The sequence below is a fragment of the Armigeres subalbatus genome, chromosome 2 (genome assembly GCF_024139115.2).
Source record: "Armigeres subalbatus isolate Guangzhou_Male chromosome 2, GZ_Asu_2, whole genome shotgun sequence".
In the NCBI taxonomy this organism is placed as follows: domain Eukaryota; kingdom Metazoa; phylum Arthropoda; class Insecta; order Diptera; family Culicidae; genus Armigeres; species Armigeres subalbatus.
In genome coordinates this window covers 233,304,581-233,329,738 of record NC_085140.1, presented here as the reverse complement: position 1 = coordinate 233,329,738, position 25,158 = coordinate 233,304,581, and the positions used below count along the sequence as shown (strand labels likewise).

The following is a 25,158-nucleotide window of genomic DNA, read 5'->3' as shown; positions in this document are numbered from 1 at the left end:
TTTTATCTTTAAACGAAAGCTATGACTTTGCCATTGAACCCATTGTATTTTGTTTTTGCAATTAGACATTGGGTTCCGGAGATATCTCTGAAATACGAACATAAAGCATTAGACGTATCAACTTCACACATTGGTAAAATATGTCCCATCAAGATCTCAGTCGTCCTTAGACCGATTTGTGCGATTTTATCTTTAAACGAAAGCTATGTTTTTGTCATTGGACCCATTATTTTTTTTTTTTCTGCAATCGGAAATTCGGTTTCAGAGATATCTGTGAAATACGAATATGAGACATATTTTCAGACTACTAATGAAGAATTGTCACACCAATATCTCAGCCGTCTATGACCCGATTTGAACTCTTTTGGGCTTAAACAGAAGCTGTAATATTGCCAAATCAAATCTGCAGTCTTTTTGTATTTTTTCAAAATTGTTAAATTTCCAGAAATATCCTTTTTTTATTTTGAAATCGATAAAAGCATGATAATATCAGTTATTTTATATTCAATTGAAGGTCATATGCATAGAAATTGTAATATGCACTGGGCACACACAACCATTCAAAAGTGTAAGAAGGGTTGCGTTCACTGTAGGTGGATTAAGTCGGGTTTATCACTTGGATTTGTCAGTTGAGAACGCTCATACTTATGCTAACGCGCAATGCATTACAAAATACACAACAACTTCCAGGTGGCAACTCCGCCACCCGTCGACCACAAGCCGTGATATTGACGGTCTCTACAACCATGTCTATCACTAACTCATCTTAGAATAACACCCAACAACAAACACCGCGGATGAGACGCTATGACTACATTCGCATATCCCACACCCTGGGTGAGGTTGTCCGGGATCGTGTTCATGCCGCTTACAACCAGCATGTCCTTCCTCTCAAGTTATTTAAAACTGCGAGCAAACAAAACTCTCGCCAGCCAACAGTACAGGAACTGGGACAGAAACTTTCTTTCGTAAACCATTTCGTTCCTGTTCCAGTTGTTGTACCATTCAACTTGTTTGGCCAAGCATCTGTAGAGGTTATTGTATGGAATAGGGTATCCAATCATGGTTTGAATCAAATGGTGGGTTTCAGATGAGCCGGCAAAACAAAGTTGATTTATTTCATTAAAGGGACATGTTAGAACTGCGATTTCTAGTTTATCCAGCTTTCCACGCTCGCCATAATGGCGACTGCTATAAATAAATCTGACAGTAACTGCTTCCGACGCTGACCTGTAATCGACGCTGGTTGTATCTCAGCAACCATTTTCACATTGTTTATTTACTGTTATCATAAAAGGCGAGAATCGAAAAAAGAAGTTTTTTCAACAAGCTTTTGATAATTAAAAACTAATTCATTTATTGCAAATATATGATCAGCATTTACCGTTTTAGGTTGAAGTGGTTCCCCCATACAACAACAATTCAAGTACGCGCTGTATGATTCCTGTAGATGTGGAGATTTGCTATATAATGATTCCTAACCCGGTCATGTCACAGAGCAGTGCCATCAGTACTAATGTTTAATGAGAATATAATTTCAATATGTTTAAGCATTCGTTATTTGTCTTGATGCTATTTAGTTTTGTTTCCTACGCTGACCACCAATGCGCATTCATTGTGTTATGAGCTCATCACCAGTATTCGACCTAAGGTGTTTGATAACCATTAGCTTTTGATATCGTGATTCCGTGTTCATAGAACATGCTAAACCACCCGAATATACTATACTACCAACACTCCAGAGGGCAAGCTGTTCGATCTCATGGGAACCAATCATCCCAATGAAAAATATTCCAGCCAGGCTATGCCTCGCATTTCATTATTAACTTATTAAACTTACTTAAGCTTAATCGCGCATATGACTTCCTTTACAATAATCATTTCTTAATTCTCAGATTAGGCATGTATACAGCTCTAAGAAATTCGTAAGCTATTCAACATAGCTAAAGAAAGTATTCATTGGTTATTATATTTTGTTCCTGATTTTGTTACAATTTACTGTCCGTAAATCGAAATGGGATTTATAGTATTCTATTTAATTTTTAATTAATTGGTGAAACTAAGAAAAGTAAAATATTATCATCTGAACGGCACTGTGATGAATGGAAAGCGGCTATTTATTGAGCTTGAAACACTACCGAGTCTTGTGATTTTAGTTGCTTGCACATCGGCATTTAGCTAATCATCAGGCTTCTCCTAAATTGATGTTTTTCTTTAGAATCTCAGTTTTGTGCTGCATTTAGACATGTCTGAGTTTGGAGCCATCGTATGATAACATAAAATTTCACATCAACAGGGGCCACACCATGCGTATTGGAATAACTGTTGAATCGCAAAATTACTTCAACTCGAGCTTCAACCTAAAACAAAAATGTTTTTATATATTTGGTACAGTTGGTATAAGTTTTCAAATATTAAAAGTTTATTACAATTTTTTTTTTCATTATCTTCAAGTCTTGCCTTTTTTAATAACAATAAATAAACAATGTGAAAATGGTTGCATAGATACGACCAGCGTCGATTACAGGTCAGCGTCGGAAGCAGTTACTGTCAAATTAATTTATAGCAGCCGCCATTATGGCGAGCGTGGAAAGCTGGATATGGAAGCTTAGTTTACTATCTTTCTAAAAACATCCTGGGTGCACATATTTACACTTAGTTTCATTGAAAAAACTTAATAATTACACAACTTTGATTCGTACCATGGTATGAACTACACTGTTCATGGTTTGAACTAAATTCGTACCATGGTTTGAACTACTGCAGCAGTCAGCAGCTCCTAAATATAATATTAATCACATGCATGAAACGCTGAGGAAATCTATTGAAAAGCAAATTTATTTTACTATTCAACTTCTCGCATTAGATTAGTAACTCGAATCGTGTGAAAAACGTCTAAATTATCGATATGAAAATTGCGATTTTTCATATTGGAAATGTAAACAAATGCTCCAGCTAGGCGCATGCACCGCTCCTAGCGGACAGCAGCAGAACATGACTGCATTTACAAGTTCAAACCATGATACGAATTTAGTTCAAACCATGATCAGTTTTTACCTCTTCTTAAACGCTCAACTCTTCGCGGTGATAACGCGCAAGCAAAGATTGCGCAGCAGCGCGCCCATAAGCTTTTACACAGGGTGTGAGTCTGTGCTGTTTAATTTAATAAGCCGCCGAATGGGGTTGCCATAGTTAAATAGCCGCCGTGTGTAAATTAAATGGGCGCGCTCCAGCGCAATTCAACGGAGGCTGATTGAGATGATCACGATCTGAGTGTTTATCTTGGGATGCATAATATAAATGTTACTATTTTAACTATTTAAAACTGTTTCTCAAATTGTATGATGATGTCAATCGATTACAGATAAAAATAGCGTTCGTTTGGTATATTGATCTCACTCCTGTGTCATAAAATGCGTCCTTTACGAGCCTTTTGAAATTATGCCACTGATGAGGGGATTTAGCGCAAATTCAGAACGTTTTTAAATCGCTTTATTTTATTACTTAAACAATATGGACGAATGTTTAAATAAACTCTATCACTTCCAGTATACCTAAATATGCCATTCATACTGTTTTAGGTTCATTTCCTGCCAATGAGATGGTAATTTCTACTGATTTCAAAATGGTTCAAACCATGATACGGTTTTCACTATAGTTCAAACCATGATTGGATACCCTAATATAAAATAAAACCAAGGATAATATTTCCTTTTTTTTTGTTAAATATCTTGGCTGTGCATATGCACAGCATATGTTTCGAAATGGACAAATTGATATGAAATTTGCGAAAAAGAATCCACGTGTCTTGGAGGGACTCGAACCCTCAACCTCCTCGAGTCCCTCCAAGACACGTGGATTCTTTTTCGCAAATTTCATATCAATTTGTCCATTTCGAAACATATGCTGTGCATATGCACAGCCAAGATATTTAACAAAAAAATAGTTTTCGTACGGCCGAGTTGCCGAATAATACGCAATTAATTGTAATATTTCCTTTTTGTTCGCCATTTGTCTTTATTATTTCCTTTTAGTTTGTCATTCTGACAGCATCTTGACAGTATGCCACACGGAAAATCTTTAAATATCCGTTTCTAATCATTTCTAATCTTTTGAAAGACAATCCAATTCATGCTATTTTTATCTAAGACACTGAAAATATTGTTTAGAACAAATATTTCGAAAAAAATAGATGAAAATTTTGGGCATTTTTTTGAAAATTGTCTTGTGTCGTCCCCCTTGGATTTCTCCTATCCTTCCAGGTATTCCTCAGAAAGTTCCTTCATGAATTCCTTCGGAAGTTCCTTCATGAATTCCTGGAGGAACTTCCGGAAAAATATTGGAGGAACTTCCAAAAAATATATTGGAGGAACTTCCAAAAAATCTTGGATAAACTTCTTCTGGAATTCCGGGATACATTTCTTCTGGAATTCCTGGAGAAACTTCCGAAGAAATTGGAGGAACTTTCGGAGAAGTTCATGGAGGAACTTCCGAAGGAATTCCCTATGAAACTTTTGCAGAAATTCCTGGAGAAATTTGAGGATGAAATCCTGGACGAATTTCAGTAGAAATTCCTGGAGGAACTTCCAAAGAAATTCCTGGAGGAACTTCCGAAGGAATCCCTGGAAGAATTTACGGAGGAATTCCCGGAAGAATTTACGGAGGAATTCCCGAAGGAACTATCGAAGAAATTCTCGGGGGATTTTCCGGAACAGTTCCCGGAGGAACATACGGAGGAATTCCTGTAGGAACTTCCGGAGGAATTCTTGGAGGAACTTCCAGAGGAACTTTCGAAGGAACTGCTGGAGGAACTTCCAAAGGAATTCTTGGAAGAATTTCCGAAGATTTCTTGGAGGAACTTCTTCTGGAATTCCTGGAGGAGCTTCCGAAGGAATTGGAGGAACTTTTGAAGGAGTTCATGGAGGAATGAACGAACTTTCTAAGGAATTCCTGATGAAACTTTTGCAGGAATTCCTGGAGGAACTTAAGGATGAGTTCCTGGAGGAACTTAAGGAATAATTCCTGGAAGTACTTCAGAAGAAATTCCTGGAGGAACTTCCATAGGAATTCCTGAGAGAACTTCCGAAGGAATTCCCGAAAGATCATACGGAGGAATTCCTGGAGGAACTTCCGGAGGAATTCTTGAAGGAAAGAAATTCTTCCGGAAGAAATCTTCGAGTAACTTCCGGAGGAATATCTCTTAGAACTAGTTCTTAGAAAAGTTCCTGGAAGAGCTTTCGGATGAATTTTTGATCAACTTCTGGAAGAAGTTGCTCCGGGGACTTCCGGAAAAATCCGAGGGAAATACCTAGTGGAGCTGGTTCGACGAAGAGTGCAGACAGATTCTGAAGGAGAAGGACGCAGCGCGGGCGGTCGCGCTGCAGCAAGGTACCCGGCAGAACGTGGAACGTTATAGACGGAAGCGGAGACAGCAGACCCGCCTTTTTCAGGAGAAGAAACGCCGCCTGGAAGAAGCGGAGTGCGAGGAGATGGTACAGCTGTGCCGTTCTCAAGATGCACGCAAGTTCTATCAGAAGCTCAACGCATCCCGCACAGGCTTTGTGCCGCGAGCCGAAATGTGCCGGGATAAGGATGGGAGCATCTTGACGGACGAATGTGTGGTGATCGAAAGGTGGAAGCAGCACTACGAGGAACATTTGAATGGCGCTGAGAGTACAGGCAGTGAAAGTCAAGGCAGCGGAGGCGATGACTACGTCAGTTCAGCGGACGATGGAAACCAACCAGCCCCCACCTTGAGGGAAGTTAAGGATGCCATTCAACAGCTAAAGACCAATAAAGCAGCTGGTAAGGATGATATCGGAGCTGAGCTCATCAAGATGGCCCCGGAAAAGCTGGCCACTTGCCTGCACAAACTGATAGTCAGAATCTGGGAAACCGAACAGCTACCGGAGGAGTGGAAGGAAGGGGTTATATGCCCCATCTACAAGAAAGGCGACAAGCTGGAGTGTGAGAACTTTCGAGCGATCACCATCCTTAATGCCGCCTACAAAGTGATATCCCAGATCATCTTCCGTTGTCTGTCACCATTAGTGAATGAGTTCGTGGGAAGTTATCAAGCCGGCTTCGTTGACGGCCGCTCGACAACGGACTAGATCTTTACTGTACGGAATATCCTTCAAAAATGCCGTGAATACCAGGTCCCAACGCACCATATGTTCGTTGATTTCAAGGCGGCATACGACAGTATAGACCGCGCAGAGCTATGGAAAATTATGGACGAGAACAGCTTCCCTGAGAAGCTTACCAGCCTGATCAATGCAACGTTGGATGGTGTGCAAAACTGTGTGAAGATCTCGGGCGAACACTCCAGTTCGTTCGAATCGCGCCGGGGACTAAGACAAGGTGATGGACTTTCGTGCCTGTTGTTCAACATTGCGCTAGAAGGTGTCATGCGGAGAACCGGGTGTAACAGCCGGGGTACGATTTTCAACAGATCCAGTCAATTTATTTGCTTCGCGGATGACATGGACATTGTCGGCCGAACATTTGCAAAGGTGGCAGAACTGTACACCCGCCTGAAACGTGAAGCAACAAAAGTTGGACGGGTGGTGAATGCGTCAAAGACAAAGTACATGCTTGTGGGCGGAACCGAGCGCGACAGGGCCTGGGAAGCAGTGTTACGATAGACGGGGATACCTTCAAGGTGGTCGAGGAATTCGTCTACCTCGGATCCTTGCTAACGGCTGACAACAACGTTAGTCGTGAAATACGAAGGCGCATCATCTCTGGAAGTCGGGCCTACTACGGGCTCCAGAAGAAACTGCGGTCGATTCGCCACCGCACCAAATGCGTCATGTACAAGATGCTAATAAGACCGGTTGTCCTCTACGGACATGAAACATGGACAATGCTCGAGGAGGACTTGCAAGTACTCGGAGTATTCGAGAGACGGGTGCTTAGGACCATCTTTGGCGGTGTGCAAGAAGACGGTGTGTGGCGGCGAAGAATGAACCATGAGCTCGCCTAGCTCTACGGCGAACCCAGTATCCAGAAGGTAGCTAAAGCCGGAAGGGTACGATGGGCAGGACATGTTGCAAGAATGCCGGACAGCAACCCTGCAAAGATGGTGTTCGCTTCCGATCCGGCAGGTACGAGACGGCGTGGAGCGCAGCGAGCGAGATGGGCAGACCAGGTGCAAAACGACTTGGCGAGCGTGGGGCGTATCCGAGGATGGAGAGATGCGGCCTCGAACCGTGCATTGTGGCGTCAAATTGTTGATTCAGTGTTATCTGTTTAGATGTAAACTAAATAAATGAAATGAACCTAATGGAGCTTTTGAAGTATACCTAGAGGAGCTTTCGAAGGAATACCTGGAGGATTTTCTGAAATAAATTGCGGAGGAAGTCCTGGGGAAACTTTCGGAGGAATTCTTTGATGAACTTCTGGAGGGTTCCTGAATAAACTGGTGGGACTTAAGTAAATTGATTCTTTTTTTTTCTATTTTGAATGAATCTTGGAAAATCAAAATAATTCTTCGCGGAGGATCTTCCGGAGGAACTTTCGGAGCATCCGAAGGAATTTCTGGGAGGAATCTCGAGAAACTTCTGGAGTATTTCCTGGAAGATCTTCTGGAAGAGTTCCAAGAGAATCTTCTGGAGGAGTTCCTGGAGGATCTTCTGGAAGAATGCCACTTCCGAAAGCATTCCTGGCTGATTTTCCGGAGGATTTCCTGAACGAACATCCAGAAGAATTTCTGGAGGGACTTAAGAAAAATTTCCTGAAGGAAAATCTTCAAGGATTCCTGTAGGAACTTCCGGAAGAATTCCTGGACGAATTTCCAGCATTTGGGAAATCCTCCTTCAAAACTTTCTCCAGATGTTCTTCCAGGAATTCCCGGATGAAATTCTGAAGGAATTCACGGAATTACTTAGGAAGAAACTTTCGGAAGAACTTCCAGAGGAACTTTCGGAAGAACTTTTGGAGGAGCTTTCGGAGGAAATTCCTGAGGAATTCAGAATAGAATATCATATCCGAATGCATTTCCAGAGGATTTTCCAAAGGAATTCCCAGAGGAACTTCCAAAATATTGCTGGACGAACTTCGGGAGCAATTCCCGGAGGATCTTCCGGAGAAATTTACGAAGGAACTTCCGCATAAATTATCATAGGAAACACTGAGAAAAGTTATTTTGTTGCCCAACTGAGTATTCCACTGCAAGTTCTGCGGACAGTATGCTAGCGTCGCTCCAGAATGTTGAGCAAACAAACATTGAATGTTACATCAAAACTGTAACTTTTTGTATTTTGCTATTATTTTCATTATGTAATACAAAAATAAGGGGCCGTAAGGCGCCCGGCTACAAAGCAAGACCATGCTGAGGGTGGCTGGGCATAAAAGTATCATCGTGCTATCATGATAAACGAATGCAAAAATGGTAACCTGGCTTAGAAATCTCGCAGTTATTACTGTGGAAGTGCTTAATGAACACTAAGCTGCGAGGCGGCTCTGTCCCAGTGTGGGGATGTAATGCCAATAAGAAGAAGAAGAATACAAAAATACTTAAACATTCACATAGTATGACGATAACTAGTTATAGTTTTCTAGAATTTAATTGCGGCGTTTTGGCCTGGTTTGGCGTATTGTACCGTCTTACCCTAGATGAATAATTCTTTGTTAACCTTAGTTATTCAGTATCGAGCTGCAGGATATTGCAAAAACTTAAGAAGGATATTGGATCATCCCCTTCTACAAAATGTCGCACAAGCGCATTCTGCATTTTGCAGTTGTATTTATAATGTGAACCCGATGTACTGGGCCTCAATAATAAATTCAATAACAAGAATTTATGTTATCGACTGATCAACGCGGTCAGTTTGAAGACCAGGCAATATATGAGAGTACGATTTTTATGGTCGTTAACTGATAACTCCCAATTCCCACGATATAAAAAGCAGCTTACTTCTATGATATGTTTCAGTAGGGGTTTCGATTGTAGTGAGGTGTACGGCCATTAGTATATCTTCCGTGAAGGTGTTATGACCGTTTAACGAAATGTAAGGGTTGTGTAAATCTTTAATTGGCTGTGTACTTACATCTTATTTTTTTTGCAATTTGAAAGGACTGTTCAGAAGCATCGAAAGATGAGAAAAGTGTCACAACGCGGCGAGGTGCATTCGAAACAGCTGTTCAAAGATCCATTGATAGAAGGTGTTCGCTGGGTAGAACGATATGCTTCGACAATTGACAAATTTTGGAGTACTCTGCCAGTGTACATTAGGAATACCTTGGCAACGATGGCAGTGTTTTTGATGGCATCCAGCATAAAAGGTATTTAAAATGAGCATGGACTTCATATTCATGATTGGAAATTATTTCAATAGCTTTGAGAATTAGTTGTAAGTGGTTTTGCCGAAATGATGATAACCGATTAAAATGTTTCAAGCCCGTAGGATCAAGTGTTATATACAAAACTATTTTGCTCGATAAATTGTGGTGATGTCTACCGTGTTAACAGTCAAAAGTGTTGATTTACGAATTCCGCTCCGTGTTCGAGTTTTATTATATCTAACCAACAGTGTTTTTTGGAAGATCTATGGATGGAATCACTTCTAGCCTTATGAATAAAAAGTTCTATTGTGTATCCAAAGACCTTTATAGCAAGTATCGGTTGATAAGATTGAATTCAAATGAAACTCTCTAAAGAAAATAGAAAATTTTCCTAAGCAATGGAGGGGGAATCTGCTCAACAGACATCCTGGGTTGTCCAGGAAGTGTGGGGTTAGGGACAACCTCCAACAGCAAACGAGGGAGGCAGGACTACATCCCCGACCCGCTAAACCGTTTCCATTGCCGCCAAAGCCATAGTTCGGTACAACCAGAAAGTAATGCTTCAAAGGGGGGCCAGTGCACAACATTGTGACTCGCTTTTTAAGAAGAACACCATGGTATCGTGCCAGCGCATTGCCGGCTTTCCAGGTGGCCTTACCACGCCCTATGTCCTCGGAAGGTTGGAAGGGTCGACTTCGCGCCTTCTTCCCTCTGCACGACTGGTATCAAGAATGATGATGCCGCGTGCACCCGAAACTGACCTCTCTGCGACAGGGCCTATTCGCCAACACACAGAGGGACTTGCCGACGCGGTGCCTACGCCTGCCCCAGCCTTGACGAGGACCCCTTTCCGTCCTCGGGCTCGGAGCCCGCCCGGTTGACCGATATGATATGATGTCTGTGTGTGCGTGTGTGTGTATGTGTGTATGTATGTATGTTTGCACTCACTCATTTATTGGCACAATCTTATTTTATTGTTTCCTATTGAAAAAGGGCCAGATCGGATAATCAAAGGTTTTGACCAAAATAAATACGATGTTTATACAAAAGACACGCTTAGAAAGTTTCACTCACTTTTTAATACATCTAATGCACGAGAAAGGCATAAACACCGCTGGGTGAATCAATCAGGGTTTTTCAATATGGTACGGGATAGATAGGGGTCTCCAGTAGCCTTGCGAGCAAAGGCGTAGGATTGGCAATCCGGAGATGGCGAGTTCGACTCTCGGTCCGGTCTAGGATGTTTTCGGGTTGGACACTTTCGCGACACTCTGGGCATAGTGTATCCATTGTACTTGCCACAAGATGCATACTCATGAAATGGCGGGCATAGAAATGTTTTCAAGTAATAACTGAGAAAATGCTAATAGAATACTATGTTGAAAGGCCGGCCAAGTTCCAGTTGGAATGTAGAGCCATTGAAGAAGAAGACGGTGTAGATACTCGTCTGTTGAAACAGTTTCTCCATGAGCCAATTTTTGCGCATTTTACAAATTTATAAATGTTACAAATGTTATAAATATAGATGAAATATGATGGATATGAGCCGACAGAGCATACTTCTGACTTAAACGATGATTTCATTTAGAAAAATGTGTGTAGCCGCCAGACATTCTAAATACTCACGCTGCTCTAATGTGAACGTGTACTTTACACATGTGGAAGTGTTGGCTTGACAAATGGATTGTGAGTGGTTCGACTATGCGTCCAATTTGGGAATATCGGGCTCATTCAGTAGCCGCTAAGTTGCAAAGGCCGACGGAGGTCCTTCGTAGCTTAGTTGGTTAAAAGCACCAGTCTAGCATACTGAGGGTCGTGGGTTCGAGTCCCATCGAAGGAAAGTGGTTACCTCCAATACATTTTTCAAATCATAATCTTCCACATAATGTACATATTCACATCTGAGTTTGCAGAACATTGTAAATTAATGTCGGGTGGTTCAATACACGGAAAATTGGGATTTAACTTGATTGAATTTTTTAGTGTTTATCAATTGTATGTATGTGTATTAAAATGAAAGCATTTTTATGGGCTTACATGGGCATGTTGGTTTTTTCACTTTCTAGATGATAGTAGATAACGTTGGATGAGACAACCGTGGATAATTTGTGGGAATCGTTCAGAAGATGCCGGAGAACTAACTTTCAGTAGCGAAGAAAAATAGTCTTTCAAGATTAACAATATCAGTGTATATTTGTTGATATATTAATATCATGCACGGCGTGTAAAACAGGGCATTGTTTGTGTTGACGTACATCAATAAAATCTACTCACGTTTATATGTTCTTGATAGGTATATGTTTGTAAACATTACACGATTTGTATTAACTACCTGGAGGTCAGTTTTTAATGCACTCAATGATTTAGGCTTGTGATCTACATAAAATAGATAGTTTTATATTTACATAGTTGTAAGTTCAAGTGTACTACCTTAGTTTAGAATAGTTGAAGTGAAATTATCAATATTTTATAGAATTATTTTAAATATAACATATTGTTATCACTTGGTACTTCCTCGATGACTACACATGTCCACGTATGCTTTTGTTATTATAATTCATATCGGTCATCAGTTGTCGTCCATCTACCATATAGATACAAGCAGGATCATTATGGTAGCTAGGAGCGACACAACACAGCTGTTCAGATTACCTGATCACGATATTCAACATGTTAACCAAAAACACGGGCCTCCCAACATGTACTTAGATTCAGGTTTTCCTTAATAAGTTCAAATTTCCATGTAAATGCTAGCATGTACAATTATTTTATTAACAGATTTGCCCAACCAGATTAGTCACAAAAAGTTTATGCATCAATACACAAATGTACCATGCGTCTCCATATGATAATAAGATGATATGATGTACATTTTCCCCCCAAACACACGCGATGCGATTCTGTCGCTTGGTGACTGCGATTCTGTCGCCGTTGTCACGGCGATCAAATCGCTTAGGTCTGGGGGAGCCTTCCATATTCTCCTGAAAAAGACTTCATTTTATATTGTTACTAGTCGACCCGGCAGACATTGTCCTGCAAAGCAGGCGAAAATGCGCAATTACCATACGATTCTTAGTTTTAGTTTTTCACGATTTACTCAACCGTACTCTTGATTACGATTGCTGAAGTTTGATTTGCTGAAGGAATAAAGAAAATTCATCCAGCCGTTTTCAAGTTATGGGGATGCGAACACAGACCATTTCATTTTTATTATATAGAGAAGAAGATTATTCTTTGCAGCCCTAGGCTGGCTCACCTCTAATACGATTTATGAGTCAATATATCCGGACAAACAAACATAACACATGGAATATTTGCGATCAAACGCATCTGCCTTATTTTACGCATCAAGCTTAAATAGCACTCAAGTAGCAAGAATAAAAAATAATTATGTTCCACGACTGCCGCTATCGAATCCAGTTAGCTCCTTATGAATGCAGTGTATAGCTGATAGGATCGTTCTTTTTGTGCCATCTCTGTCTGTCCATTCAATAATAACTCAAAGTGCTCCTTGCATCTAGCAGCTACATCTGCTTGGTCGGTCAACAGAATTCCGGAACTGTCATTGATCATGACTGGAGCCGGTGAGCTCTTGGGCGTGTTGTTTTGTGGAACTTTTGCGCATCGTTTCTTTCAAAGCTTTCCTCTGCCTCCGATAGTACTTTTTCGTCGTACCCCCGTTTCTCTTCAGTTCTTTATAACTTTCTCTATGTTGGTATGTAGCCGCTACGAGTTCCCGCCCTGGTTTTTCTCACACAACTATGACATCTGAAAAATGCCGACCGTCTACCACCATCTGGGTGTCCAGGTGTGCTTTCGTATATTATTACGCACACAACAGGTGCCTCAGATAGCCATTACTCTGACTGCGATAAAATCAAGTAGCCTCAGGCCGTTGTCATTGGTAGGCTTTTCTTAATAAGAAAATTATTTTGAGCTTTTTAGTGAAATGTCTTCACTTGTCATAAGACGAGTTAATACAATCCCATTGAATTCCACCATTTAATTGTATCTTGACAGATACGTATTTCGACCTCAACAGAAAGGCCGTCTTCAGTGTCTCGTACTTGACTCGACTTTTCTTTCCAATGACTAGGCAAAAGAACACTTCCTTTTCGACCTTAGTAACTTCCATATTTTGAAATAAGCTGTTTTAATAAATTTTGTGTCCAACTAAATTGTGGTAAGCATCAATCTAATGGAACTAAATAGGTGAACAGTACCGTTTCCCATCTCACTGAACATATATTCATCTAATCACGAAACAAACAAAAGAAACATATTTAGATTATTTAAGTGAAATGTTTTTGCTTGCTATGATCACTTTTTATAGTAAATTTTCACAAAAGGGGACGGTTCATCATTTGTCAAATAGTGATTCCGTAGAATCTATCTATTGCACTGATTAGAATTAACCTTTAAAGCAACGCACAACTGTCACGACGCAGCAAAGCTGAAACAACAAAAATGACAGTTGTCCGCCGCCTCCGTATCGAGTGGTGTGCCCCTGAAAACGCGAGCACTTTGAAACTTGGATTCTGTCAGGAGTGACCTTAAAACCAAAATAATCTGAATAACTTTACAAATGAATTTAAAATATTGAGAAAAACACGCCTAAGTCACTTATGTTGTAGGTTTATCGACTCGATAACAAAACACTGAAGAAGTTTTCAAGTATAAAACGAAATACGTATCTGTTGTTACACGTATAGTGGATGTAAATGGCAATCGCAATTTTTTTATTGTGATTAAAAGTTGCGCTAATGCAATTGTTAAAATCGTGCTTTGAAATGAAGAATTCCAAAGAAAACTTTGAAGAATTTCTGATGCCTGTAGTACTAGTAACCAGTGTTGTAAAATGTCATTTGCATTCTTTTTCATAATTTTCCCAGAACTTTTTTCAGTAGTTAGCTATCAACTATCAAGTATGGCGAACTTATAGCGCTTAAATGTGGCTACAACTTTGTCTAACAAGAATTTGCTGTAAATATGTAATCTGGGGCGTGGGAGGCAAAATGTCATTCAAATGACATTATGTCAAATGACACGTGACATTTTGGAGAGATTTCACTCTCTAGCCTCAGATGTTATATTTAGTGTAATGTACCTTTGGTCAAAAATATAGCACTACTCAAGCGTTATGCGTGCATCTAAAATGTTGAAGTAAATTTAGCTTCCGAAGAAAGTTATGAACAAATTAGTCAAATGACATGCAAATGACATTTTACAAGCCTGCTAGTAACAAACCAATTAATGTAAAAAATTTCTAAAATAAAGAATAAAAAAAATAGTTGCCTACATTTTTTGTATAATTTCGCTTTAGAACCTAAAAATAAACATAATTCGTGAAAATTCAATTCAACTTTGCATAGTCCATAATCTTATTTGCTCAAGTTTTGCCTTTTAAGTGTTTTCGCTCAATATTTGAGACATCAATCTTATTTTTATATTTTTTTTAAATTCTTTATTGAGGTGTTTTTTTTAAATTCTAGACTAAGTTCAACACCGGCTCAATCTTATTATTTGTTGATGTTTGGTATCGTATAACGAAACAATGATGCATGTAGTCAAAGCCGAGGTCGCGAATTAAAATCTTTTTGTTATCAGGCTAAGGCCGTGGCCTGCCATGACGCTGACTCGCTCAACATTCAAGTTGACGGAGACTCAGACGAACTAAATTGGCTTAACGAATGGTTCAGAACATTTGGATGTGCTTGACGGACATTTACTTGAATTCGACGAGGTTGGTTTGCTTTCCACGGTCATGTAGAACAGGTGGACTTATTAACACAGACAAACTTCGATTCTACCTAGACTAGAGCTTGACGACCAATTTTTGTTGTCTATCTTAGTCGTTATGGAGTTAACATTTTCAACTGTTTTCCGTAAACTCAAAATTTGATATCCGTTGAAAGAAAATCGTCGAATATGAATAAAATCTTATGTCCGTCAAGCTCTTCCTGGTGTCCGAAGTCCGAACCATTCGTCAATTAAATCTAGCCAGTCTGAGTTTCCGTATATAACCATGAACTATTCAAAGCTGAGGGGTCTACAGTTAGCCTTGTGAGCAAAGGCGTTGGATTTCCAATCCGGAGATGGCGAGTTCGATTCTCGGTCTGGTCTTGGATGTTTTCGGGTGGGAAATATACTCGACGCCCTGGCCATAGTGTATCCTTTTACTTGCCACACAAGATACATACTCATGCAAGGGGCATAGAAGAGCTCAATAGCTAAGAAAATTCTAGAACAATACTAAGTAGAAAATCGGGCCAAAGTTCCAGTTGAAATGTAGAGCCATAGAAGAAGAAGAAGAAGAATATTCAAAGTTGATATGAATTTCATCATTCGGTATTTTCAGATATAGGTAATTTTTATTTCCAGGTTTCCTAACAAATTTAAATCAAATATAATATTTCATTTATTTATCATTTGATAATATACATAAACACTTAACATTAATTCATCTTCTTATTCACCTATGTCTAACTTTAATCCACAATGAACAATTTTTTTTTTGAATTCCGAAATATTTCTTGCACTTTTAATTTCATCTGGTAGCTGATTATACATCCTTATTCCATTATAATAAACCGATTTCTGTGTACTTGTCACTGTGAATGGAACAACTCGTAGATCGTCAATCTGTCTAGTACTATATGTATGTATATTTCGTCCACATGTAATAATATTCGTCAGGTATTCTGGCAAGAGATTGATTTTAATTTATAAACCATTGTCAGTACGTTACATATAATTCTTTCTTTGATCGAAAGCCATTGTAAGGCATCTAACATGCACAAGACAGGAGTGTATTTGTTACAGTTGAGAATGTGCCGCATAAATTTATTTTGTAATCTCTGTAATCTCTCTGTTATCTAAGATGTGTATCACTCGCAATGAATAATACGGAAGAACAATAGTCAATATGTGGTGCCACCAGAGTATTGTAAAGAAATATCTTACTTCAAAATGTCAACTGGCTTTTCAAACGGACTAACATTCCATATTTTTTAGCAACTTTTTTAATTAACTTGTCAATGTGTTCTTTAAATATTAATTTGTTGTCAATGTAAACTCCTAGATATTTAAAAATTTCAACTCGTTAAATTTCTGTTCCATCAATGTCAATTTTTAATTCGGAATAGCTCAATTGTTTTCTGTTACTTATAATCATCACTTTTGTTTTTTGCGCATTTAATTTAAGTTTTTTTTTATTTTCAGCCACTTGCTTAGCAATTTAATATCTTCCCTTATTTTTCTTATTGCCACCTTCTCATCTTTTTCTCCAATGAACAGAACTGTGTCGTCATCAAACAAATTAATGTCACAATAACGGATGGCTTTCTTCATGTTATTAATATATAAAATAAATAAAGTTGGTCCTAGAACGTTGCCTTGTGGAACACCAAGAGGTACCAGTTTCGGTGCTGAAGAAGCCTTCCCATATTGGCATACTTGAGTCCGATTGGATAAATAGGATTCAAACCACTTGAGAACGTTTCCTCCAATTCCATATTTTCTCATTGTTTTTAACATTATCGATCTAGATATAGTTTCAAATGCACGCTTGAGGTCCAAAAAAAGCACAATAATGGTTTTCTTCTCTTCTATAATTCGCTTCCATTTGTACAATAATAAATTCAAGGCAGATTCACAAGAATGGTTTTGTCTAAATCCTGATTGCTCACTTATTAAAATTTTATGTTCGTTCAAATATTCAAGCAGTTGCTCTTTTACAATAATTTCCAACATTTTTTCATAAACGGGTAGCATATTAATAGGCCTAAATTCCTCCGCTTTTGTAGTTCCATTCACTTTAGGTATCGGTATTACTATTGATTGTTTCCAACTACTAGGGAACTTACTCTGAATAAGAGACTCATTAATTATGTCCAGTAGATATTGTCCCGTTATTTCTAAAGAATCTTTGAGTACTTGTAAATTGACATTATCTATGCCTGAAGAACTACCTATTTTTCCAATAGCCTCACAAAGATGTTCATACGATATCTGATGGAACTTATTCCAACTCTCAGGAAACTGGTCGCAATCATTCTCAAAACAGTCTTGCACATCTTCTATAATATTATCAATTATTTGAATACTATCTAAGAAATAGTCGTTGAATTTTGTACAAATTTGTTCCTCATTGGCTTCATTTTCTCCGTTAAAACTTATATTATTCGCATTTTTCCCTTGCTTTTCCACAATGATTTCAGTGTTTTCCATAGCAATTTGCTGTTACCTTTATTTACCTCAATTTTCCTTTGTATATACTCTGCCTTTGCTTTCCTAATCGAGTACGAATATTCGTTCCTTACTACTTTATAATGTTGCCAGTCTACTTCCTCCCAACTCTCACATGCTTTTTTGTATGCTTCATTCCTTGCCATTTGCAAATCTTTCAACTCTATCGTGTACCATTTTTTTCTGTTGCTGCACTTTATGCTTTTAACCATAACAAGTTTATTTACACATTCTTTCAATACAATACTCAGTACATCTGCTTTTTCGTCTAGCTGTCTTTCAGTGTTGCTTGGCATACTACTTCTAAGAAGCGATATGAGTGCAGCCTTCGAATAGTTTTTTCAACTCTTTATGGTCAGATAGGTATCTACTGTTTCTGAGATTTCATCAAAGCTAACCTGAAGCGTTTCATGATCAGAGATTTTATTGTCTGTATCAATAGATACGTGTATCTCATCAAGATTGCAGAATACTAAATCAATTATAGTTTCTGATCTTACAGTACGACGCGTAAATTCTTTTACCTTCTGATCTAAATCAAACGATTGCATTACATTGCGTAGATTTCTACTACCATTGTTGTTATTCCAATTTATATTAAAATCCCCTGCAATTAGATTCATTCCACTATCATCAAGTATTTTCTCTAGCCGGTTTTGCTCCAAGTGATCTAAAAACTCTTGGTCATTCACACTAGGCGAATGATAAAGAAGTTCAAATACACCAGCTTTTAGTCCCTTGACTACTTTTATAGCCATGAACCAATTGAGGCCGCATGATGAATTGTCAAAAACAATATATTCCACTGAATCGTGAACATACATTATTAAGCCTCCCGTATGTCTAGGGGGCCCTCCTTAGCCGTGCGGGAAGATGCGCGGCTACAAAGCAAGACCATGCTGAGGGTGGCTGGGTTCGATTCCCGGTGCCGGTCTAGGCAATTTTCGGATTGGAAATTGTCTCGACTTCCCTGGGCATAAAAGTATCATCGTGTTAGCCTCATGATATACGAATGCAAAAATGGTAACTTGACTTAGAAACCTCGCAGTTAATAACTGTGGAAGTGCTTAATGAACACTAAGCTGCGAGGCGGCAATGTCCCAGTGGGGGATGTAATGCCAATGAAGAAGAAGAAGAAGATGTCTAGAAAAAGCATAGCATGGTATAGCTTTTAATATTGTACTCACTTGCTTCAATGTCCATAGTTAAATGTGTTTCAGTAAGCATTACAATCTTAGGTCTCCTCCTGCTTATCATTATTTCCAACTCTTCGAAATGTGATGTGATGCCAGCAATGTTTGTTATAATGACATCTACCACACCCTGTGGTCATAATAATTTATCCAAGTTTTCGAAATCGAGACTTTTCTCAAATAAATCGGACAATCAATGCTCCATGACGAATGGTTAACATCAAATTTAGATCTCCTTTCTCTATTAGAAGTAATTCAATTAATACAAATTTCATGTTCAGACGAACACTATTTTACATCGTGATCTTCGGAACATTTGGCACAGTGAAGATTATTTTTACAATCACTTGCTCTATGTCCATATCCGCAGCGTTTGTAACATCTCATAACCTCCATACTCTCAAGAACTCGACACCTTTCAAAGTCAATATTAATCTTATCTTTGCGTATCATTTTCTCAAAAGTGACTGCATCAACTTCGCAAATAAGCGAAAACTCATTTTCCGTTTTTTTTTCTTTGATTGAATACACTTCAGAACAAATGGTAAATATGATACATTCTTCGAAGCTGCAATCGGAAAGTATAGACAACAAATTATACTTTCTTTGCAATTTTCTTTTTAAAGTCACGCATTGGAAAAAATCGCTCAAATTATTAAAGGTTTTGAATGTTTTTGCAGTAGAGGCATAAGTATCAGAACGCTAAACGCCCAAATTGCATTTGTGATCAACATGATTCAACCATAGTAACGCGGATTTTGCATAAAGAGTATGGTCGGTACCTTGAATGTAAAATTTATTGTTTTGGTTTGCTTGTTCTCAAGTATGATGTTTTTGCCGAATAATATTGACTCTTTGTAGGTTTCTTCTGGTTTCCATTGAGGCTATATTCCTCTGCAACTGTGGGTACGGGGTGACAATATGTCTGGAGGATGAGAATGGGTCACCGCTCTGACCGGCAGGCTGGAGGTCGTATAGCAAAATCGTTCCAAAAGGTCTCTTATATTTTAGTCTTCTGGCCCTCAGATACAATAAATCTATTCTGTAAGCAGTGACCTATTCACACCCCCATTTGAACCATTGTCACCCTTGACGACGGTATACAGACAAAATACGAATTCTTAAATAGTGCTTGTGGTTCAGCTAGGATGCTTATTAGGTGACATGGTGACTTTTACTACCAATGGGTACTGGCACCGTCACCGTAACAACTATACAAATTAGATTCACAATGTTTACATCAAATGTACATGGAGACGCATGGTTTTGCGTACGACAGTACGACAGAGTTGAATATTGGGGTGGGTTTTCGTTGGGTCGAGATTTGCTTGAAGCAGGAAATGTGGCCATTGGACAGTGGTCGGAATCAGCGAATTTTACGACATGAATCAATATCTCGAAAACCATCAGCGTTAAGGTTACCCCAATCACACGCGACGCAAAAATCTCGACGCAATTCTATGGCTTGGCGACTGCGATTCTGTCGCCGTTGGAATGGAAGTGAAAATGGAACATTGCCTGCAGAGACCTAACGATAGAATCGCGGGGACTAGTAGAATCGCTTGGGTCGCTTCGAATTTTTCGCTCCCATATGCTTAAGATGATATTTGGGGTTTAAATAATCTTCCTAAATTTTTAGCTAATTTGGCTGAGCACACGCAGTTTGAAGTTTGTATGAAGATTACTATGCGGGGCGTTATGCCCCAGCACTTGTTAAATAATTTTCCATAGTTTTATTACGTGTTCTTTGAAAGATTTGCATATCACGACTCAGAAGCAATGTATTTAAGACTTTTTGAACTATTAAATAACACAAAGATAGCGTAAATTACGTTGAAAAGTAATAATTTATTCAAGTATTTCCTTAATGAGGGCATATTATACCGTTTTATACCATGTAAGTCATCATTGGGGTGGTCTTTTTGAGAATTATTTAGTAAAATATTGGTTTTTAATCTTTCAAATTAGGAGGGTCAAGAAATTTTACAAAGTTGTGAAGAGTTGAATTTTAAGCATTGTTGGCCTAATAGCGCTTTTTTTTAAATCCCATCCGAAGGTTGTTCGCTCCATTTTCTAGAATTCTTTTCTACAATTATTTCTGTCATTGTACGTAGGATTTTTTGATAATGTGGAAACAATAAAAATTGACGGAGTGGGTCCCTCCCTATTCGTGCGGTAAAATGCGCGGATACAAAGCAAAACCATGCTGAGGGTGGCTGGGTTCGATTCCCGGTGCCGGTCTAGGAAATTTTCGGTTTGGAAATTGTTTCGACTTCCCTGGTCATAAAAGTATCATCGTGTTACCTTCATTATGTACGAATGCAGGAATGGTAACTTGGCTTAGAAACCTCGCAGTTAATAACTGTGGAAGTGCTTAATGAACAGTAAGCTACGAGTTTACACATTAATAAAGTTTAAAAAAAGTAAGCTACGAGGCGGCAATGTCCCAGTGGGGGATGTCATGCCAGTGAAGAAGGCCTTCAAACATAAAAATCAGGGATTCGGACGCAAAAATAAAATAAAAATAAGACCTTGCACCGATGAGTCACTTTTTACGACAAAGAAAATCTACGTACGATGACCGCAAAAAATCGTTTAATTCAAAAACTTAAGTCGCGTTCAATTAATATAAATTGTATTTGAGTTATAATGTCCGTCAACTTTAAAAACATGGTTTCGAGATAGTAAAGTTTTGCTCGAAGTGGTGCAACACTACTCTGTTATTCGGCCTGTAACAGAGTGTTCCTTGAACCGATTAGGTAAAGTTTTCTCTTAGTATACACTTCAATTAAAACTAAACCAAAATAAACAAAAAATGTATATTTTTTATTTTACAGAGTGTACTAACCCTTTAATTGATAAAAAGTTCATCAACCAGAGCTGAAATCCGTATCCAGAGTGCGCGGCGTAAAAGTTATTATTGAGTGATTATTTTTCGTTCATTTTCCCCAAACATTCCCTTTCCCAAACATTTTTATTTGCAATTTCGATTCATTGATTTATTAAAAAACAACTTTATCAAAGCACTTATATTTTTCTACGCCTCTAACTATTTTAAAAATTTTACCCAAAAAAGGATTTTTTTTCTGTTTTTTAGGTGTGGCTCAACAATTGCTGGATTTTGATCCAACATCAGGCCAATTTTTGAGGCCGGTTTACACTTGCAGCACTTTTTCGGTTCTTGTTTTCGATTTTTTAAATTGTTAGAGCCTCAAAAAGTATGTGCTCCTTGGGAAAGTTGACCTTAAAGAAGTCAAAGAATCGACTATGACGAAATAAAATTTTAACGGGAATGGTCAATTTCGCGTTGCTTCGGCCGAAATGTGTGCAATCTTTTACATGTAGCAGAAGCCGTCGAAAAAAGTGTGGTATGGAGATACTCATTACACTTTTTTGAATGACCCACAAGAAATAAGAATACATGAAGATATTGAATTTATTTGGAATAGTAAAATTACTCTTCATATTTTCAAAATTACTGGATATTGCATAGAGCTGGATCGGTATCGAACTGCATTTCGATTAATTAGTCTCGTTTGCCGGCACCGTATTGCATTTGCTAACCCATTTTATTGAGCCAAGGATACTTATTCGTTTAAAAAATGGCCAACAATAATAACAAAGAAATCAATCCGTATTGAACAGATGGTATCGACGTCTATCCATTTTTCGTTTTCATTGATTCGTTTAGTCGCCGTATAATTATCGATAAGCGCATTGTTGACTTGTACCCGTGATACTTCAAAAGTGATCTATGGTCCCTGATATGAAAGGTTCTGATTTAACACCTGTTCGGGCGATCCCCACCAGTGACAAACCTCTGTGACATATCGCTTGTCCGCTTTATTTATTGATTGCCGGTGCATACTTTATTGCTTTGAACTGAGCCACCATTCGTTATCTTACTTATTTTAGGTGATTGGATTGCGATTACGGTACATTTGGTCAAGCAAATCCAAGGGGCAGACGGAGATCGGGCGTTAGACGATAACGTTATCCGAGAGAATGCAACGGTAGCCGGCACCAAATTTGATGATGTACTCGAGTATCTGAACCTGAAAGGTTTGCCTCATTACTTGACCTTAGCAATCACGGGTTCGTTCATAATCTATTTCGGAGCCGGTGGGTTCATTCACGTGAGTATGATAATTAAATTTAGGAACATGACTGATAACATTTGTTTTTTCGTGAATCAGTGGTATTATTATGTCAACAAACGTGATCGACCCCATGAATGGAAATGTCAGCCAGAGAAGTTCTTGTCACCTGAACTTGAGCTTCATGAAATTTTTGTTGGAGGATTTTCAATGATGATAATGAGCTGTCTGAGCGGAATATTGTCATGCTATGCCATGAACAACGGAAGGCTATTAACACTGTATTACCGTTGGGACGAATATGGCTGGTGGTGGCTGTTTGGTCAAATCATTGTGATATTCGTGTATCAGGTGAGATTTAACAACTACCACTTTCAGCTTTTCACTAAAAGCATTATTTCCAATTAAATGATAGGATTACCTCACATACTGGCTGCATCGCATCTACCATTGGCCTTGGTTATACAAGAACTTCCACAAACTACATCACACTTACAAGCAACCAACTGCTTTCTCAGTTACTGCAATTCACCCGGTCGAGATTTTGCATGTACAGTTAACGATGCTGCTGCCTATTTTCGTCATCCCAACACATTGGGGTATGTATCAACATAAAATCTCATTTGTTTCCATACGTAAATATATCTGTAATATTTCAATGTATTGTTTATTTTGCACATGTTTGAGGTATTAACGTCCGAACTGTTAATATCATCGCGCATTAATTTGTCCGATGATGGAGACGCATGGTACTGCTTTTATTCAAATCCCGAACAGATTCATATTTCGAACTAACAACAAAAACTCTATTAATTATATGAGTGTATTACTTCAACGTGAAGTTAAGCGATTTACAATGATATGGAAATGCTCATATCATCTTTCAAACTTAGACGTACATGTTCATAATTAGAGGCGAAAGTATAGATTTGATAGTTCCGTTAGGATACGGATAATCTCCCGTATGAAGAGGAAGGGAAGAGTATTAGTGTGAAAGCTGATATCTCTCCACTGGCTTCCACACTGATACTCTTCTCTCTCCCCTTTTCATACGGGAGCTTGGCAGCAGGCAGGTCGTGAGATTTATACCATCACAAAGATTGCCTTCCGCTAACTTTCAAATCGACTTCTATAAAAACATTCTTCATGCCTGCAGGATACGGAACTATCGAGTCTAAACTTTCGCTTCTAATTCTATCACGAACAAGTTTGGAAGTTTGGAAGATGATATTAGTATTTCCATATCATTAACAAAACCTCGTTGAAATATAACAACTTTCAACAACAGCATTTTGGATGCTCTACAGAATTTTAATACAAAACATAGTTTGGCTGAATAAAACCGTTATTGTTTGAAAATTTGATACGTGCTAATGTTCTTTCGGTGGAAGAATAAAATAATTTGAAACATACTAGAAACATACTCAGCATTAATTTATTTCTGTCCAAAAAATTATGTAATTGTGTATTTTTTCACAATGATTCGAATCATGCTGCCATTTCCATATTTTCTGTTAAAAAATCCAAAACGCACCACTTTTAGTTTCATATTTTCAACACTTACTATTGATTTTAGCGGCATTCTACTTCGTCGAAGTTTACACCTACGCTCATGGCATCTTGAACCACAGTGGGGTGAACATAAAATCCTATTGGTGGCAGCCGTGGCAACCGGACACAATGTTCCACGACAACCACCATCAGTACTTCCACGTGAACTTTGGTTTCAACATTGGCCTGTGGGACGTTTTACATGGCACCTATCGACGGAAGGATCGCGTCTATTCTGAGGAGATTTTTGGCGGAAGAGGAAAAACCTTCAAGGAGGTTAGCCAGTCAGAGCTTGAGAAAGACATTGCTGAACGGAAGCTGGAGAATCCAAAAGCATTCAGAAATAATGTGCACGAGTACGATCTCGACGAAAGGGAAATTGATGATCTGATGAAGAAATCCAGAAAAGCTTAAGCATACGTAGAAATAAATGGAATGTATTACCTAGCACTGATATGATTAAGAAGGCAAAATATATTTTTAATATTGAATTTTATTTTTTACCAGATTATCTGTAACTTGCGTTCCTGCATCTACACAATCTATATTATTATTATGCCGGAACAAATATTAATTTCTTCTTCTGTCACCGCCCCCTCGATTTTTTTTGCTTTATTTTTCTTATTTGTGGGGGAATTCAAAATTTGTTTGGAAAAATAAATAAAATGTTGAAAATTCTCAAAGAAAACTGACTGAGAAAACTGAGTTTTACAATTTTATCAATTTATTCATTTATTTTTTATCTACCATCCCCTCGTTATCCAAAGCCCAACATGACAAAA

General features: G+C 38.5%; 1 protein-coding gene and 1 non-coding gene across 2 annotated transcripts; both read left to right on the top strand.

Moving 5' to 3' along the window:
• Positions 1-807: 807 nt before the first annotated feature.
• LOC134209623 (uncharacterized) lies at positions 808-24,839 on the top strand. The gene is made up of 6 exons (XM_062685616.1): positions 808-938; positions 9,080-9,288; positions 22,644-22,864; positions 22,925-23,176; positions 23,241-23,424; positions 24,402-24,839. The coding sequence occupies exons 1-6, from the start codon at positions 808-810 to the stop codon at positions 24,788-24,790; spliced, it is 1,386 nt and encodes a 461-aa protein (XP_062541600.1). The 3' UTR covers positions 24,791-24,839.
• On the top strand, positions 11,054-11,128 carry Trnaa-agc (transfer RNA alanine (anticodon AGC)). The gene has a single exon. It is a non-coding gene; the product is annotated as a tRNA-Ala (tRNA).
• Positions 24,840-25,158: the final 319 nt, after the last annotated feature.